General features: G+C 34.5%; 1 protein-coding gene across 3 annotated transcripts in view; it reads right to left on the bottom strand.

The window, feature by feature from the left end:
- Positions 1–18,931, bottom strand: part of BANK1 (B cell scaffold protein with ankyrin repeats 1) — a 281,320-nt gene that overhangs the window by 43,262 nt on the left and 219,127 nt on the right. For all 3 annotated transcript variants that reach the window (XM_077882140.1, XM_077882138.1, XM_077882139.1), the window contains exon 8: positions 2,205–2,283. In XM_077882140.1, the coding sequence (XP_077738266.1) occupies positions 2,205–2,283 (79 nt within the window). The remainder of the gene's footprint in view (positions 1–2,204; positions 2,284–18,931) is intronic.

Here is an 18,931-nt window from a genome sequence, read left to right as displayed (position 1 = left end):
CAGCCCTGGAGAGTTGGATGTGGTGGCTCAGTGAATTTTAGCAAACTTCACAGTGATGGTGATACTAATGGAAATCTGCCAACTAAGGTGGCTATGCTTCACCCCCATCCCTGGGATAGTAAAGAGCCTGAGGCCTGAGAGTCCAGTCACACAGAATTCCATATACCAGACAAATTCCAGGTCCCATGATCTATGGAAATGAGGTTGCTCTCTATAAATAATTGAAATAACATTTTTCTCTTTATAGGCAGTCCTTCTGAGGATTTAAATGTCATAATAAATAAATGGTCATTATCAATGATAGCCTTTATCATCAATTTTATTATTAAAAATGAGAATAAAATTTATGACTTTAAAAATCAGCACATTAATTCTTATTCTAATATTTAGCACTATTTGGTGTTATGGCATAACTTCTGAAGGTGTTTACTAATTTGCCACAGTATGCTAGTTAGACATTGTATTGAATTTTATTTGATTTGAGGTCAATTTGCCTACCGTGTGAGAAACCAGTGGTCAATAATGGTTAGCTGAATATCAATTGTGCATTGGTAAAAGGGCAATGTCCTGAGGCAAGAGCATGCTTGATATGTGAGATGTTACTGTGCTGTGAACAAAGAAGAGAGTGGTTCAGAGATGGGATGAAAAGGTTATGTCGGGCTTTTTAGATGATGAGAAGGATAGATATGAAGGGAAGGTATTGGGAAATTTGGAACAGAAAAGTGATTAGTTCCTTCATGAAGCAGAGTATTAGGAGTGGCAAATGTGGAAGCTAACACAGTTTTCTTTCTTTCTTTCTTTCTTTCTTTCTTTCTTTCTTTCTTTCTTTCTTTCTTTCTTTCTTTCTTTCTTTCTCTTTCTTTCTTTCTTTCTTTCTTTCTTTCTTTCTTCTTCTTTTTCTTTCTCTTTCTTTCTTTCTTTCTTTTCTTTCTTTCTTCTTTCTTCTTTCTTCTTCTTTCTTTTCTTTCTTTCTTCTTCTCTTTTTTTTTTAAGATTTTATTTATTTATTCATGAGAGACACACAGAAAGAGGCAGAGACATAAGCAGAGGGAGAAGCAGGGATCTTGATGCGGGACTCAATCCCAGGACCAGGGGATCACGATCTGAGTTTAAGGCAGACACTCAATCACGTCACCCAGGTGCCCCACAGTTTCTTAATAGTAATACTGCTGACATTTTGGATCAAATAATCGTGCATCGTGTGGGGTATGTCCTGTGCATCGTAGGATATTTAAGCAGAACTTCTGGTGTCTACCCACTAAATGCCAGTTGTAAACCTCCCTTCTCAAGTCATGATTATAAAAAAAACTTCTGTTCATTGACAAATATCCTCTGTTGTGAATGGGAAATACCCTGACAGAGTGCCATGGTGCTATTGCAATAATCTAGGGGAGAGCTGATGACGGCAGCATAGACCAGGATAAATAATGAAAGAGTGAGGAACAGCTGAATGCTGGCTATGCTGTGAAGGTAGAATCAACAGTATCATCTGACAGATTGGATGTGGGGTGAGAGAGGAAGTAAAAAAAGCCAAGGGAGATGCCCAGGTTTTGGGATTGAATTAAACAAGGAAAGAATCTTCACTTACTGAGATGGGAAAGTCAGCAAGTGGTATAGGTTTGAAAGGGTCAAGATATTAGTGGTTTTGGATTTGGAAATGTTGAATGGGAAATGTCTATCAGACATGCTGGTGAAGATGCTGAGCAAGCTGTGTATACCAGTGGCATAATGGGTAGAGTTACATATGTGCAGAAAGACAGCATTAGTCTTCATACATTAGAATACAGAATCACATCCTATTATAGCCAGTTAGGACCTTCGAGAGAGTTGTAGTCCAAGTTTCTCATTTCCTAGCAGAGGGAACTAAGGTCTGAAAAGAAAGTCACTTTGTTTTTAAAAAAACTGAAAAAACAGAGTTGTCAATAGTCAGAATATTTGCATCACCCTGACTTGTGTTTTCTCTCTGCGTAGGAAAGACTGGTGTTTGATTACTTAACACTGAACTTAGTAGAAGTATTTAGATTAGCAAGGCAATGTAGTAACATCTTTACTATATTATAAATGAAAAGTCATTCAGCTAATTAAATGCCTTTCCAGCTCACTATGGTCTCCTATACTCTCTTCAGTCTTACTTTATCAGTTACATGTACCTTAATATAGCTGTTACATATATACATGTGTTCATAACACCCAAGAACACTTACTGGGAGAATACGTAAATAATGAGGTAATATCACCTTCATAGTCATTTTCTTGCCCATTATTTCTGTTAACTTCTGGGATCTGAAAAAAAATGAATCTTATTTTTAATAATATCCATTAATCTTAATATATGTGCATCTCTACATAAACCAAATGGAAAGTTAATACCAGTCGAAATAAGAAATTGCTTTAGTTTTTATTTAAATACTTTGATTATAAAACATATCTCAGCTAGTATATTTGTGCCAACTACAAGTGTTCAATGACGCAAAACATTAAAGTATAACTGTGACAGGAGAACATTTATAATAAATAATAAATTAATTTTGAAATGAAATTTATTGCTACTACATTAAGATTCAAAACAACAGTCATAAAATTTAGGTGCAATAAGTAAGTCTTGAATAAAATTGAACACAACTATGTCTCTTAAAAGCCATGAGAATTCAGGGGTGCCTGGATGGCTCAGTCAGTTGTCTGCTTTTGGCTTAGGTCACGGTCCTAGGATCCTAGGATGGAGCCCTGCAGTGGGCTCCCTATTTAGTGGGGTGTCTGCTTCTCCACCTCCCTCTGCCCTGCTCTGATCTCTCTCTCCCTCTCTCAAATAAATAAATAAATAAATAAATAAATAAATAAATAAAATCTTTTAAAAAAGCAAAAACAAAAAGAACAAACCATGAGCTCTCTTTCTTTTTAACATTTCTGTATCTTTTATCAGTTCAAAAGACATTCTTAATTACATCAAGTATTATGATACAGTGAGAGTGAAATTGAAAAGTGGCTTATTTTCCATCTTTGAGAAAAAAAAAAGAAGACAAAAGAAACAGAGTAAGGGGATTTATGCTTGTTTTTCTGAAATCAGTTCCACTATACTTAGAACGGAGAATTGGTGAAAAAGACAGAAACCTGTTATCTCTGAATTGCTAGTATTTATTTATAATCTCTGAAGGAGATATGGGGCCTACAGTAGTGAAGCATATTTGTGCTCCTAGAGAAAGGTAACTAATAGTAATTACAGCTCTATTTGTGCAAAAACATCTAGAGAAAGAGATGGAGATTGGTTGCATTAACATTTGTCACATTTGGTTACCATGAACTGCAAGTGATCATTCAAATGACTTATGCTCTTGTTTTTATTAAAACTGAAATGAGGGACCCCTGGGTGGCTCAGCGGTTGAGCACCTGCCCCTGGCTCAGGGCATGATCCGCAGTCTCGGGATCGAGTCCCATATCAGGCTCCCTGCCTGGAGCCTGCTTCTCCTTCTGCCTATGTCTCTGCCTTTCTCTCTGTGTATTTCCTGAATAAATATATACAATCCTTAAAAAAAAAACTGAGATGATTAGTCCATTTGCTCTGCATTAGGAATGTTTCTTTAAAAATTAGAAGCATCCATATTGAAGCATTATTAAATTTAGAATCATGTTGACTTCATCAATTTGGTTGGTCACTCACTTTGGCCAATGGGACCCTAAAGGAATTTATTTTCTTTCTTCCTTTCTTCCTGCCTTCCTTCTTTTTCTTTTTAAACTAATGCTATCCAGAGAAACAATGTGCTTTGATTTATAGTGGAATCCTGAAAATAAAAGTCTCTTTAGTTTTATTTGTTTTTTGTTGTTGTTTGTTTGTTTGTTTGTTTTTTAGTGAGCCTGATTCAGAAGCTCATTTTATTTTTAAGTCATATTTTCCCCTTGGTGGACTCAATCAAATGCTAATACGAAAAGTCATATAATTTTACCAGGGAGATTGGCATGTTGATTGATATTTATATGCTTTGGTGTTACATGCATTGTTTAATACAGCCATTCTTTGTTTCCAATTAGCCTGACCTCTTTGTTTCATAAGATATAATAAGAATACATTAAAAAAATCCATAATGCTCTTAAAATCATATCAAGGAAGTTTTTGCTAGTTGGATAACAGGGGTGGTTTTCAAAGATTTCAGAAATTATGTGAAAATGTCCCATATATTCACAAAGCTAGACATTATGAACTCAAAATCAGTGTGAATTAATAAAGAGACTGTGAGTAAGTGTGTGGGTATATGTGTGTGCACAGAGGTCACAATCTTTTTTTTTTTAAATTAATTTATTTATTTATGATAGTCATAGAGAGAGAGAGAGAGAGAGGCAGAGACATAGGCAGAGGGAGAAGCTCCATGCACCGGGAGCCCGATGTGGAATTCGATCCTGGGTCTCCAGGATCGCGCCCTGGGCCAAAGGCAGGCGCCAAACCGCTGCGCCACCCAGGGATCCCAGAGGTTACAATCTAATGGAATCATTTTTGTGTTATAACTTAAGCTATATGACATCTGTATTAATAAATGAATAAGCAAGCCGAAAAATGTATTGAAGGAAGAAGCTTCCCAAATTTAAAAAGTAGCTAAGTTTGACAGATTTGAGCACTTTCATAAATATTACATAAAATTGACATTTTGTATATCTGGCTAGGCAGAGATTAATTGTTTTTTCAGGAATGAGAGGATCTTTAGAAATATTTAAACTAAAAAAACAAATGTTTCTTACTTGAGTTCCTTACACTTACAGTCAGATTTATCTTCAAAAATATATTAGATTAGTAACATATTAATAACTATTGAATGAAATCAATGGTGGCTTCAAAGACAAGTGTGATGGCACTCTGACGTAATCACTTTAGTACTTGGCTGTGTGGTGCAGTTGGTGGAGCATGGATGGTGAAGTCAATCTAAGGATAAATCACAGCTCTATTATTTATTAGCTGCATGTTATCGGGCAAGATACTTAACTCTAAATCTCAATATTCTATCCTGCCAAATGTGAATAGTAATATGTATGCCATAAGATTGCTGAGAGGGTTAAATTAGGATAATGTAAGCAAAACACGTATTACCTCTACTACATAATAAGTGCTCAATAAATGTAACCTGCACATGTTAGGTTTTCCTTCACCCTACAAAAAATAGGTCTGCATTTAATAAGCACAGGGATTATGTCAATTTGGTGGGTAAATCCTCAATAATAAACCAATAATTATTTAACTCATTATCAACTGTGTGCCTCCAGAAGTTCTGCTGGAATATAAACTTTCTTAAGTGTGGCATTTTTTTGTGGTTTTGTTATTAGAAATACTTAGATAATTTACAAGATAATAGAGATAAGAAAGGAAAAAAGAGATAATTCTTTAATAAGTTCCTTTTCCTAAGGCTAGAGTCTGACTTCACTCATTTGTTAAATATTTATGCAGGCCTAATATGCGCTAAGTACTCTGTTAGCAATTAGGGAAAATAAGTTAAAAATAAGAGAGATAACTTTCATTCTCACAACTATCATCTTTGTATAGGAAATAAAGACAAAATAATAAAATGATTAGAATACAATATTTTACTTACTTCACTACATAAATCCAGTCCTTAGAGTTGAAATGGAGAATTAAGAAATAATCAGATAATCAGGGCAAAATTTTACTCATTTGCTTTTTTGTATGAGGAGATTGGATTAAAAAATTATCTCGATGCTTGCCTTGAGTCCTACTTCTCTAAATGAAAAATCCAGGTTAAATAATAAAATCTATTAGCTGAATATGCTCAATTTAATATTCCAACCCACAGATAGTCCTTGCAGCATACAATGTTTAATGAAATTAAAATCATTCATTATCAAAGATAAACTAAAAAGAGAACTTCTTGTTGACTGAGGTTTATAAAGCTCCACATGGCTTTGGCATCTAGCACTGTACAAATTGATCATAATTTTTTGATTTTGAAAGAGTGAATAAAAACAATCTTCACATGGCAGTTGGTTTCCAAATCTTGTTATGAGATTCTGAAGATATTATAAGTAGCTTAACTCTTGCCCAACTTTCCATAGTGTTGATTATAAACGATTTTGCCAGCTGTCAAGCACATGGCAGTCTGTGGAATGAGAGTTGGAAGACACATGTATGTTTGAAGGGTAACAAATTGGCCCCGTAATATTTTATATTTTATCCCAAATGAATGTACTAAGCTACAGAATCTGAAGTAATATTCCAATGGAAGTAATAAAGATTATGCTTCCTAAATGTTAAGAATAATGAACAATGTTTTACTAAAGCCACCAATAATAATATCAGAGACAATTTTTTCAAAGGTGCATAGTAAGTCTACATTATCTTAGCTCTCATTACATCTTTTTTTTTTTTAGAGATTTTATTTATTTACTTGTGAGAGAGACACACACATACACAGAGGCAAAGACACAGACAGAGGGAGAAGCAGGCTCCACGCAGGGAGCCCGACGTGGGACTCGACCCGGTCTCCAGGATCACGCTGTGGGTTGAAGGCGGCGCTAAACCGCTGAGCCACCGGGGCTGCCCTACATCTTTTTTTTTTTTTTTTTTTTTTTTAAGATTTTATTTATTTATTCACGAGAGACATAGAGAGAGAGGCAGAGACAGGCAGAGGGAGAAGCAGATTGCCTGCGGGGAGCCTGATGCAGGACTGGATCCCCAGATCCCAGGATCATGACCTGAGCCAAAGGCAGATGCTCAACTACTGAGCCACCCAGGCATCCCTTTCATTACATCTTTTAAGAAAATGTATTTCTCCTTACACTTCTCGGAATATGACATAAAAGCAGAATCACATGATTTTTTATGAAAGTTTTCTTTGTATAATAGGAATTGAAATCTTGAGTGTAAAAATTAAATAGGAAACCCACCCATGATTGGGAAAAGAATAAAGAAGAATAAAATAGATGAGCTGTGAGAAGGAAAAAGTGGACATTTTCCTTAGTATGAACTAAACTTTTGATAGAATAACTTGAGGATATATGTTCCATTTTTTTTAGAAAGGCTTTTGATTTTAAATCTCTGCCAGTGATGCAGCTTTACCAACAGCTCTGAACTTTAGGTTTGGCACCTGACTCTGTAAATATACTCTTGCTCTATTTCGGTAGTGTTTGTTTCAAATCAACCACAGCTGTGGCTTCATCTGTGAGTTATCTGCACACTTATTGGACCATTAACTTGGTTTGACTTTAGCCATTTCTTTCATTAAGTGGGAATGACAAAATTTGAAATTATTCTTTTGTTAAGATTTAAACTGTAAACATAAAAAAATAGTTATCTTCATTTAAAATTATAGAATCCAAAATCTGAAAGAAACCTGTGGATAGCTAGTTTATTCTCTTATTCACATATTGATACAATACTAAAATGATGTGTCACAATAAAAACGTAATGATTTAAGTATTTTTCCAAGGAAAAGTTGTTTTTAAATGTGGTCTATAGTCTGCACTGTCCAATCCTTTTTACAAATTGGCTTTTCTTGGGTTCTATACTTGTCTCTCTCCTCTTGTCACAGAATGCATTTCTTCTAGGTGATCTTATTCACTTCATTGTCTTTAATTTACACCTGTATCATAATCATTCCTGGATATATCATTTGCTTCAAACTTTTCTGATGTATATATTGTAGGCTGCAGCAAAGGATATTAGAATAAACAGTTATAAAAGCAAAGAGAAAAACCCAGAGGGAGGGATATCAGAAAAATCATGAGAGAGAATGTTTTAGATTGAATGTTTGTGTCTACTCCAAAATTCATATGTTGAAATTCTAACTCTCAAAGTGATGGCATTAGGAGGTGGGGCCTCTTGGAGGTGATTAGGTCATTAGAAAGGGCCCCCATGAATGGAATTAGTAGTGCATTATAAAAGTAACCTACAGTGATCTCTTACTATTTCTGCTGTATAGGGGTACAGTGAAAGGTGGCTATCTATAAACTCAGAACAATGCCTTCACCAGAGACTCAGTCTGCTGGGACCATATTCTGGGCATTCCCAGTCTCTAGAATGGAGAGAAGTAAATGTTATTTATTAGCACCAGTTTTGGGAATTTTTCTTATGGCAACCTGAATGGACTAAGACAGAGGGTTTCAAGTAAATCCCAATATTAAATTATTCACCAAGAATGAAAAAGAAAAGCTCTTAAAACAGTTAGTGATATTTTTCTTTTTAAAAATTTTTAGAGGGATCCCTGGGTGGCACAGCGGTTTAGCGCCTGCCTTTGACCCAGGGCGCGATCCTGGAGACCTGGGATTGAGTCCCACGTCAGGCTCCCGGTGCATGGAGCCTGCTTCTCCTTCTGCCTGTGTCTCTGCCTCTCTCTCTCTCTCTCTGTGTGTGACTATCATAAAAAAAATAATAAAAAAAAAGTCTTTAAAAAATTAAAATAAAAATTTTTAGATTATTTTTTATTGAAGTTCGATTTGCCAACATATAGTATAACACCCAGCGCTCAACCCATCAAGTGCCCATCTCAGTACCTGTCACCCAGTTACCCCATCCTCCTGCCCACTCCCCTTCCACTACTCTTTGTTCATTTTCCAGAGTTAGGAGTCTCTCGTGTTTTGTCACCCTCTCTAATTTTTTCCCACTCTCTTTCCCTCCTTTCCTTTATAATCCTTTTCACTAGTGATATTTTTCAATCAAGGTCACTGGTGACCCTAGTGAGGGGAATTATAACAGAATTGGATGAATTCATACTAGAAGAATCTTAAAATGGAAGTGAAGAATGGAAAGCAACATGAATAGGATTTCAAAAACCATGATCTGCATAGGGCAACTGTGCTTAAAAGTTTTCAAAAAATGAATTAGAGATGTCAGTGAAAGTGTTTTACTGCAGGCAAGGGCTACGAAGATCGTAAGTAATAACATCCAGAGCATACATGCACAAAATATGGTATTAGACAGAGTGGGGTATACAAATATGAAAATTTAATGATCCCAAATCTTAAGTATTGTATAACTGTGAAGAAGAAAAGGAGTATAGGTAAGACAAAATGAAATGAACATTTAAAATATACATATACTTGAAAGAGGCTATAAGGTAGAAACGTGATCATTTCCATCAGGTGGATAGAACAGAGAACATTTCAGGGTAGGTGGTAATGAGGCTGAATCTTAGAAGATAAGTATGGTTTTAATCTGCAAAAAAAGAGAGGAAGCAAATCTTGACTGAAGGGTAAGCATGACTGAGACAGTAGGAAGACCTGGTGAATGCTTCCTAATTGGTTTGATTAGGTTTCATGGAGGGATATATTTGAATGTCAAGATATGGTGGTGCATTATGATTTTATTTTATAAACTTTTATAAGTTCTTAAGTATGTATTTATTTCCCAAGAAATGGGGCATAACTTGTTCCTGCCTGTCTTTTACACAAGTAATTCTGATAATGGCCGGTAAGAGGAAGAGGGGGCTATTTCAATAGTCAACTTGAAGGATAGTGAGGACTAGTGAAGGATTTCTATATTTAATAAAGAAGGCAGATTTGTAAGGATCAAGGAGATGAGATGAACAAGATCTTTTACAGCTTTGATGACAAAAGCTGGAGGAAAGGGTCAAATATGACCATGTAAATTTCTGTTCTGCTCAAGGCTATCTGGTACCCTCTAGAGAACTCTTGTTTAGAGATGAGAACATTGATTAAAAACATCTTTCTATGAAACTGGGGGGGGGGGTCAGAATCCAAGGTCAAGATATAATATCAACAACCTAGATATCCTTTGCACCGTTTCATGTAACATTTGAATATATATTTGGAATGGGTATATGGCCATCGTTGGTGATTCTTCTCATTTCTTTGTGAATTTAAGAAGTTTACCAATTTGAACAAACAGAAACCAGTTAAATGTATGGTGATCAAATAAACGTTTAAGTCAACAAGACCTTTAACTATGAAACAGGCTGATAGAATTGAATGAAAAATAAGTATAAAATCCAAATTAAGTTATAAAGATACCAAAAGAATTGCTTAGAGACAAACAACTGGACAACAAACTATAAATTACATTTGATCGAATCTTACTGTATTTCTTTCTTAGAAATGAAAAAATTTTAAAAGGTTGCCATGATATTTCATGGGTTGATTGGTTATTAGGTGCTTCTGAACAATACACTGAAAACAAAACCCAGATAATTGTGTCCATCTCTTAGAAATGAAGTTAAATGAAATGGAGATAGCAGAAAGAAGGGGTTTAGTAAAAGAGGAAAAAAAACAGAGAGAGAAAAATGTCAGAGGTAGTCAGAAGGAGGATGTAATCACAGAAGTCAAAGGTCAAAGCTAAGAGAATTATTCTTAATGAACTTTTCTTGATTTCAGAATGGTATTCAGAATGCAACTAAAACATCCTGAAGATAAATGAGTTTCTTTTTTTTGTTTGTTTTCTTTTTTTTTTTTGATAAATGAGTTTCTGATATAGAAAACTTTATGAAAACATACAAAGCTTGGAAATTCTTAGTATGTACCTATACACGCCATCTAACATTCTTGAGCATGACAATATCACTCATCTTGGTCAATCACTCAATAAATGTTTATTGAATGTTTGTTTGCTTTGTGCATAATACTATAACACTAGGCATTTTCCAGGGGCTATACAAAATATGTTGCATATAATATGTTCCCAGGATGCTGCATATTTAGCTAGAAAAATAAAAGTGAAATGTATAAAACAATTGTAGTCCCTTCAATGGTTTGACCAGAGTGCAATAGAAGATAAAAAAGAATGAAATTATCCTAGGTTGGAATAACTAGAGCTGAAATTTGAAAAATGAGTAAAATTTGAGAGCTAACTCTTGAATCTAGTCCCAGAAACTAATCATGCATGATTACTGAGCTAATGCATGAATAAACAATAGGTGAATTGGTGAGAGAAGAAAGAATGTGGGTATTCTTGGTAAGGAATACTAGTGCATGCAAGAGCTAAGCTGAGCAGGCCATGGGCACAGGGCAAAGATCAAAGCTACCCAATCAAAAAGGCAGGTGAATTTTTGGGAGAATATGTGAATTTTGATACTAAAAGTGGAGTCAACATTTGCTTTTTATATCCCAATTGTGGAATATTGGAAATATTTGTATATGATAGTAATGATGATGATTGATATTGCTATTAAACATCCTCTATAAAAACATGTAGGTTATATGAGTTAAGAGTTTGAATCCAGAAGTATTTTTTTTTTGAATCCAGAAGTATTGTTAGACAAATATGGATTCAAATCCTGGTCTTCTATTTATTACCCAATAAGCTTCAGCAATTTCTCACTTTTGATCTCTCTGGATGTAAAAATGATTATAAATATACCTAATGTCACAGGGTTATTGTGAATGTTAGATAAGAAAATATTTATCAAGAACTTAGCACAGAGCTTGCTACATAAAAAGCACTAAATAACTGTTATCTCTATTATTTTCCTTAAGATTATTATTTTATTACAGCATGACCTTTTATATTTTTCTCATAGCACTAACCTATGTTTATGTAAAAATTTATGTTAAGTTATAAGATTGGGTAAAGATCAGTTTTATTCAAGTTGAAATCTAGAGAATAAAAATAAAGAGCTCCAAAGAGTAGGGATATTTTTGTAGTTTAAAATAAAAAAAAATGTTTATTTTGAAGTGTGAGGAATTATAAGACAGATGCAATGGTGATCAATATTGGACCAATTAAGCTAATGGAAATTAAGCGAGGCTCTTGGATATGCTTGCGTAGGCTGTACATGGAATTTCTCCCAGGGCACCATTTCCACGGACTATGATATACAGAGCACCCTAAATACTGGATGTCAGCAGAGTTGTTGAAGAAAAGGGTCTCTTCAAATGATTTTACAGTGTTAAATTCCCAGATGGTTTATTTTTGGTTTTACAATGTTGATAGTACAACAAAGTCTTGTTTAGATAATATTAAACTTAGATTGCCTTCTTCCAGCATAAAATGATGTAAGGGAACACAGGTGCTAACTCAAAAGGGTATATCTTTCTGGGTTCGCCAAGAGTAGAGAAGAGTAAATTGGCTATGAATGAGGCTCAAAGTACATAAATGAGTAGTTAAGAAGAGAATAAGGAATTTGGTTTTAATAAACCATGAACCTATAATTGCTGCGTTCATTACCTTAACTCTGTTTCTGTATTCCTATAAGAAAAATAAAAGCACATCCATGACAGCAGCATAAAGCTTTACTATTCACAATTCTAAAATCTTGAAATAAATTTTAGTTTCAAAATTATAAGTTAATAAATCATAAATAAAGCATAAATCATTATGCTGTTTTGAATGATCCAATAAAATCAAATTAAAAAAAAAAACATGCTCTCATTTGGAGGAAAATGAAACAGACACTAAATAATGGATGGGTTTACATGTTTCCAAGTTGGCAGACTGGAGTTAGTAAAGAGGTGGCCGGGTTTATGTGTATGTTGATTATATTAAAAATCACTTTTTCTTCTTTTTTTTTTTCCCTAAGCCTTGGATAATCTAAGTGTCAAAGAGAACCAATGGAAAAAACCAAACTAAATAACAAAAGACTGGAATTGTCATCTCCACAGCTGTTGGAAATTTCATTTATCTAAAACTGGAGGAGAAAGTGGTATCTGAAATCCAGGCCAGAAACAAACATAAAATACCACTCAGAGATCCAGCAGTTTCCAACAAAGATTATACTCTTCAGTTGCTGGATAATAAGTATTATTTTGACAAATGAAAGAAAGGATCCTTAAAGTTTATATTATTACTATCAGAAAATAAGTGTTTTTGACAAATTAAACAATGATTCTTAAAGCTTGTATTGTTGCAAGTCTAATTTCCATTGGGTGTTTATATGGCTCGAATAATCCTTCACTTCCAATACAGAATTAGAAGAGTCAATTCTTATTGATCAGAGCATTTAAAACATGAAGGATAGACAGAGAAGGTGAATCATAAATTAATGAAGACACGGTGGGATAGTACAATTTCTAGCCTCCTACCTCAATTTGAAGGCAGGCAACAAATTCAGAAGAGGCTGTTCCCATGGAATAAAGTTTTATACTTTTGTATAAAAGTATACCAAAAATACATATTTTATATATGTGGATTCAATATTTTTTATATACTGAAATGCATCATAGTACTTTATGTATTTCCTCCCATTTTATATTTAAATTGTGGAGTTTAACTAGTAACACTGTTAAAATCATTTAGTAGCAAGGCAGTAAGATCAGAAATTATGAGAAATATTCTCATAATCAGAAAAATCTGGGAGATGAACACATAATCCTCAATGAATAATTCTCCTTATTAAAAGTCACCATTTTCACTCCATCTCAATTTACCAGATTCCATTCAAATCAATTATCAGAAGACTTGTACCATTCTATTTAACTTTCTAAATGCATTGGCAGGATGTACACATTTAGATCGTCCCTAAATATGAATTTATTTAAGGAAAATTACAAAAATGCATTTTCATGTACTCCAAACAACAAGAAATGGTAGTAGAATAAGCTTGATAAGTTGATAATAGAACCTGTTGAAATGAAATTTTCAGTGCATTTAAGGTAAAATAAAATGGAACACTTTTGTGATGGAAGAAACAGTATTGTTATATATTAAAGAAACTTCTTATCCACCCAACTTCTTATCCACCCTTAAAGTAGAGGAGAAACAATAAACCCATAAAAACACTTTGGAAGAAAAATGCCATTTTCTTTAGCCCAGAAACCTGGTGAGTGGCATTGATGGTGGGGGAGGCTATGCATGTGTTGGGGCAAGAAGTATTTGGGAACTCTTGATACCTTTTTTTTTTTTCCATTTTGTTGGATGTCTAAAATTTCCTTAAAAAAGGAAAATATATAAAAACTTAAAAAAAAAACATATGCCACTAGATAGTCAATTTAATGTTCTTCATTTTATCTGAAAGCATCTCTGAAACTGTTTAGGGTAAAATTCTATAGAAACCAACAATGGCATAACACAGAAATATGATTCCTGAAACACCTAGGTCATCTAGCTTTCTACCATTACATATTAAATTTCTGTTTAGATATTTGAGCAACTTTACATTGTTATGGATCCTGAAATTAAAACCATAAGATAAAGACTGAATTACTTTATCTGAGATTTGCATTTATTAACAGCTGAGTTAAGTGAATGAATAAAAAATTAAATATTACGCCCTATGTTTGAGGACATTTTGAAGTTTTACAAAGAAATGTGCCTTACTTGGAAGTTGAGTCGCTCATCAAACTAAAGCAGTATCAATTCAGTTTAGGAAAAGTTCAATCTCTAAAGAATTACAATAGCAAAGGAGTTTTTTTTTTTTTAAGATTTTATTTATTTATACTTGAGAGACACCGAGAGAGAGAGAGAGGCAGAGACATAGGCAGAGGGAGAAGCAGACTCCCTGTAGGGAGCCTAATGTGGGACTGGATCCCAGAACCCTGGGATCACGACCTGAGCCATAGGCAGATGCTCAACCACTGAGCCACCCAGGCACTCAGGTGTCCAAAGGAGCTTTACTTTCTTTTATTTACTTATTTAAAAACATTCACTCATAACCTAATAAACAGTAAAAAAATATATTAGGAAATGGAATGATCAGAAAGCATAAATCTCTGGAAGAAAAAACACAGACATCCACATATATGTTTATAATATATATGACAGGTATAAGAATGTTATTACAAAACGAATAACTTACTTAATATTACTATGTAGCAGACACAGGTCTAAATTCTGTACTTATATTAACTTATTTAATCCTTAAAACAATTTTACTTTTGTAATCCTCATTTAATGAGTGAAAAAAATAGGCACAGTGGACTTAAATCACTTGTCCCAGTTTACACAGCTAATGTCTCTTACTAAGGGGCCCAAACCATTAGGAAAAAAGTAAAATAGCATATACAAAGAAGAATGTGCAAATTTACCCAAGGGTACTATGAATCAAGAGCTGTAGAGATTCGCAGGAGAGCTGACAAAAATTTGCAAGAAACCCTCAAGTCTCAGGGTGATGGCTAGCATTTGACACAGCTTCAAAACATGAGAAGGTATTTAAAAGCCGGGATAGAGGTGGGAGCTGGGCATCCTGGGCAGTCAAAGCAAAATAATAAAATGTGGACGTGGAAAAGCAGGGGCTGTGTCTGGGAAAGAATGGACTGTCCAGCTTTACCAAAGGTTAGGGGAAATGGAAATGCGTCTATGGAGTACCTAGTTGTGCAGTGCTTCCCGTCTGCTCTGTACTTCTAGCCTTCAGGTCAGGTGTGTTCTACAGGCTACACTGTTCATCAGTGTAGCCTGTAGAACACAGGCTGAGAGTAGTACTGTCTCAGCTATTATCTGAGTTAGGAGGCAATGGAAGGTGCACTCTTAGTCCCCAAAGAAGAGATGGGCAAAACAGCAATAATAGCATTTGAAAGCACAAGCCAGACATCATAAAACCATATCACAGCTGTACAGTTGCCAATGCAGGAGAGCTAATGGGGGAACAGGGGCCAGAGGCCAGAGAAAACAGGTGACACCCAGCAAAGATGACTCCAGACTTCCCTGTTCATTTTCCTCTGCTGCCACTGCTTGCAGATGAGCTAGGTATTTTGTGAGAAGCAGAAGACAGCTACTTTTTTACATTTGGCTTGGTACAAATTCAGGAAAAATCTCTTATAAATGTTTCTTGTGTTCTGAGAAATAAAAAACAGGATAAATGGACATATGTTATAATCTTGCTTTAGGCCCAATTTTTCAGGGAAAAAACTGTTGTAAGATGAAAATGTTACAAGTAAGAACATATGGGTTTCACAGTAATATCATTTGATAACTTAATGGTGTGTCTCCTTGGTAGCACAGAACTAAAGTGTGTGTGGCTCTTATTTCTTCTAAACTTACTTCAAGCAATATATACAATTACCTGTTTTTATACTCATATCGAGAATGGGATAACAGAGGCAGAGGAGTTTTTTAATGATTTGTTTATGGTCATTAGATGAAATGAGTTTCTCCTAATGAGGGTCTTACCTACAATTCTTCTCTGAGATATATGCGATATGTGGCTACAGGTACTCCCTTTTGTCTTGCTGTCAAATAATGAGAGATGCAGATTCCATGATTTAGAAAGGTCCTGATTCCAGTTCTCTACATTTATAAAGCACTTAATAATTTTCAAAGCAGTTTCCCATATACCACCATCCTTCTATCAGGACTATCACACAGGATTTTTTGTCTAACAAGATAAATGTAGAGATGGTGGCTTATACATGACTTTTGGTATTGAAAGCAGAGATTCGAATCCCGGATAACCCAGGGCTTTGGGGTATGTGGATCCAAGTCCAGTGCTCCTTACACTATAAGATGGCATTGTCTGTCAAAACAATCTGTACCATGTATAGATGAAATTAGTAGAGACTAGTGAAAATAATAGATACTAGGAAATGAAAGTTTTTGCTCAATGAAAAAATTGTATCGGACTATAGATCAAAGTTCCATTCTAATAAATGACGATAGAGGTTTAAAAATTTATGTTGGTGGTAGAAATGAATTTGTAATTCATATCTTCTATCTTTGATTAATGTACTTTCTAGAGAATGTGAATAAAGGAAAATTGTGGAATTAATCCATCAAAATCTAGTAATCAATTAAAATCTCGTGATACAGTTCAGGATGAAAGATGGCCACTATGCCTTCAAAGTCATTAAAAGATGACTCTGAATATTCCTGATGATAGAAAAGTCTGTATTTTATCATCTTTTTATTTAACGGCAATTGACTTTTTTTTTTTAGAAAGTGTCACCCTTCTCAGAGGAAAAACATTTTTGTCAGGTAGCCTTTGTCTTTTGAGAGCTGTAATAGCAGAAGTAAAAGTAAAATTCCACACATTAGAGTTACATTTGTTTAAGTTTTGTGACAAGCAGGTTAAAATTAATTTTAAATTGTGGTTTCACATTACCTTATTTCCCTGGCCCCCATTACCACAGCAAATTTTATATCCATGCTTGTTTTCTTATTTCCTGAATCTTTAGTTAACATTGCAAAGACAGGCCAAAGCACTTAACCTTTCAGCACTGATTTGTCTCTGGAACACAATACCCACTTCTGTTTAACAGCCTCTGTAATTGCTATCCACATTTCCAGCTCAGAGCCTATAGACAGGTCATTTGCTAAAAGAGAGGTGTTGGATTTGTGCTTGTTTCTTCTAATTATTTTTATCTGAAAAATTATCTGTCCAGATATGCATTTCTAGTTTATCCAATATTTAACACGTGATAATCCAGACATCAAGTATTGTATCTCAGGGACTATATTTCTTCACCCTTAAGTTAACTTATTCTTTTTCAGACTTGCCCATTAGCTCAATGTTCTCTTTTTTTTCACTTTGAAAAATAAATATTAAAAGAAAAAGAGAAAGAAATAAACACAAACTGCAGAAAGATAGGTTTTTATATAGTGAGTTGCCATTTTCAACTATAGTTTGGTGAGACATTTTCTTTTGCCAAATATAATGCAGCATGAATCAGGTGACCCTTATGTTATCCTTTTGTGAATCAGAGCTTCACTAGCTAAAAATTGTGGGCCAGGTATACTAAGATAGAAATACAGCAAGAAGGCAATTTAAATAGATCATATGTTTTGGAAAGATAATCAGAAAGATCAGGAAAAAATTAAACTTAAAATTATAACATCCTACTCAGAATCACCTAGTTATTTCTTACTGGATAAAGAAATCCATTTCAAACCTGTCAGCGTTTTATATAATAAAACCCATATAAGAAAGCACTGGAGATTGCCAATCACTTAAGTTTCCTGTCATACCCTACCCTATCCTGGAAAGCATAATGTAGACTACTGAGTTTTAGGGAGCTAATGCCAAAGATAACTTTTAAGATGAGGAACAAAATCAGATAGAGTAGTGATCTTGGCTTTGGATGCACATTAAATTCACACGGGGAACTTTTATAAACTACTTATTCCTAGGCCCCACTAACTAAGACCAATTAAATTAGAATCTCTAGAAGTGACACCCAACCATTTACATTTATTAATGGGTCTTCTAAGGACTCTACTGTGCATTCAGGAGGAGAAACACATAGATAGTGATTATAAGCACAGATTTGTGGTAAGATGACTTAAAATTCTAAGTGGTTCCTAGCTATTGACTGTGAACAAGTTACTCAATTTTTCTGAGTACGAGTTTTCATTTGTAAATCAAGTATTTATTTCTTTGAGTTGTTTCAAGAGTTAGATGAGCTAATTCTTGGCATAAATTAAGTACTATTACTATAATGCAGTGGGGGAAAGGCCCCTTCGTGTGCGGGTGAAGTGTGATAGCATGTGTGAAGTTCTGAAACTGTATTTTAGGGCCTATACCCCAATATCCAATGGCATTCCAGATTTTCACTATCATATAACTTCCTGAATTTGGACTTTAAATTTTTCTTTATAGGCAATGTCGTGCCTTCTTGAAGCAACAAAGCAGCATATTTAAGAGCATAAACTCAGGAGTTGAGTTGATAGGTTCAAATCTTGACTATGCCTCTATTAGCTCTGTGACATTGACCAAACATTTAACTTGTCTGTCCTTCAGTTTGTTCATCTGTAAAACTGGCTAGTAGTAGTACCTGCCTCAGAGAGATTTTGTGATGAGTAAATGCATTAATAAACACAATACATAAAGCTGTTAGTGTTAGTGTGTTCCAGCACATTAAAAAGTTCTAAATAAATGTTATCTATCATGAATATGATAATAATAATGATGATGGTAATAAGTGAACTCCTTTATTGATGTTTCAAACAAAAGTTTATTTTCCTTCAGTAGAAAAATCTAATATTGTGTCAAATAGATCTTTCTATTCTTAGCTGTTCCCCAACACCATTTCCATTAGAATGCCATGTCATACTTATAAGAACCATGTATGAAGAATAAAGTTTTCAAGGGCAAGATTCATGTCTTTCTTATTTATCTGCCAG

The sequence above is a fragment of the Canis aureus genome, chromosome 33 (genome assembly GCF_053574225.1).
Source record: "Canis aureus isolate CA01 chromosome 33, VMU_Caureus_v.1.0, whole genome shotgun sequence".
NCBI lineage: Eukaryota > Metazoa > Chordata > Mammalia > Carnivora > Canidae > Canis > Canis aureus.
This window is presented reverse-complemented; position numbering and strand designations above follow the sequence as displayed.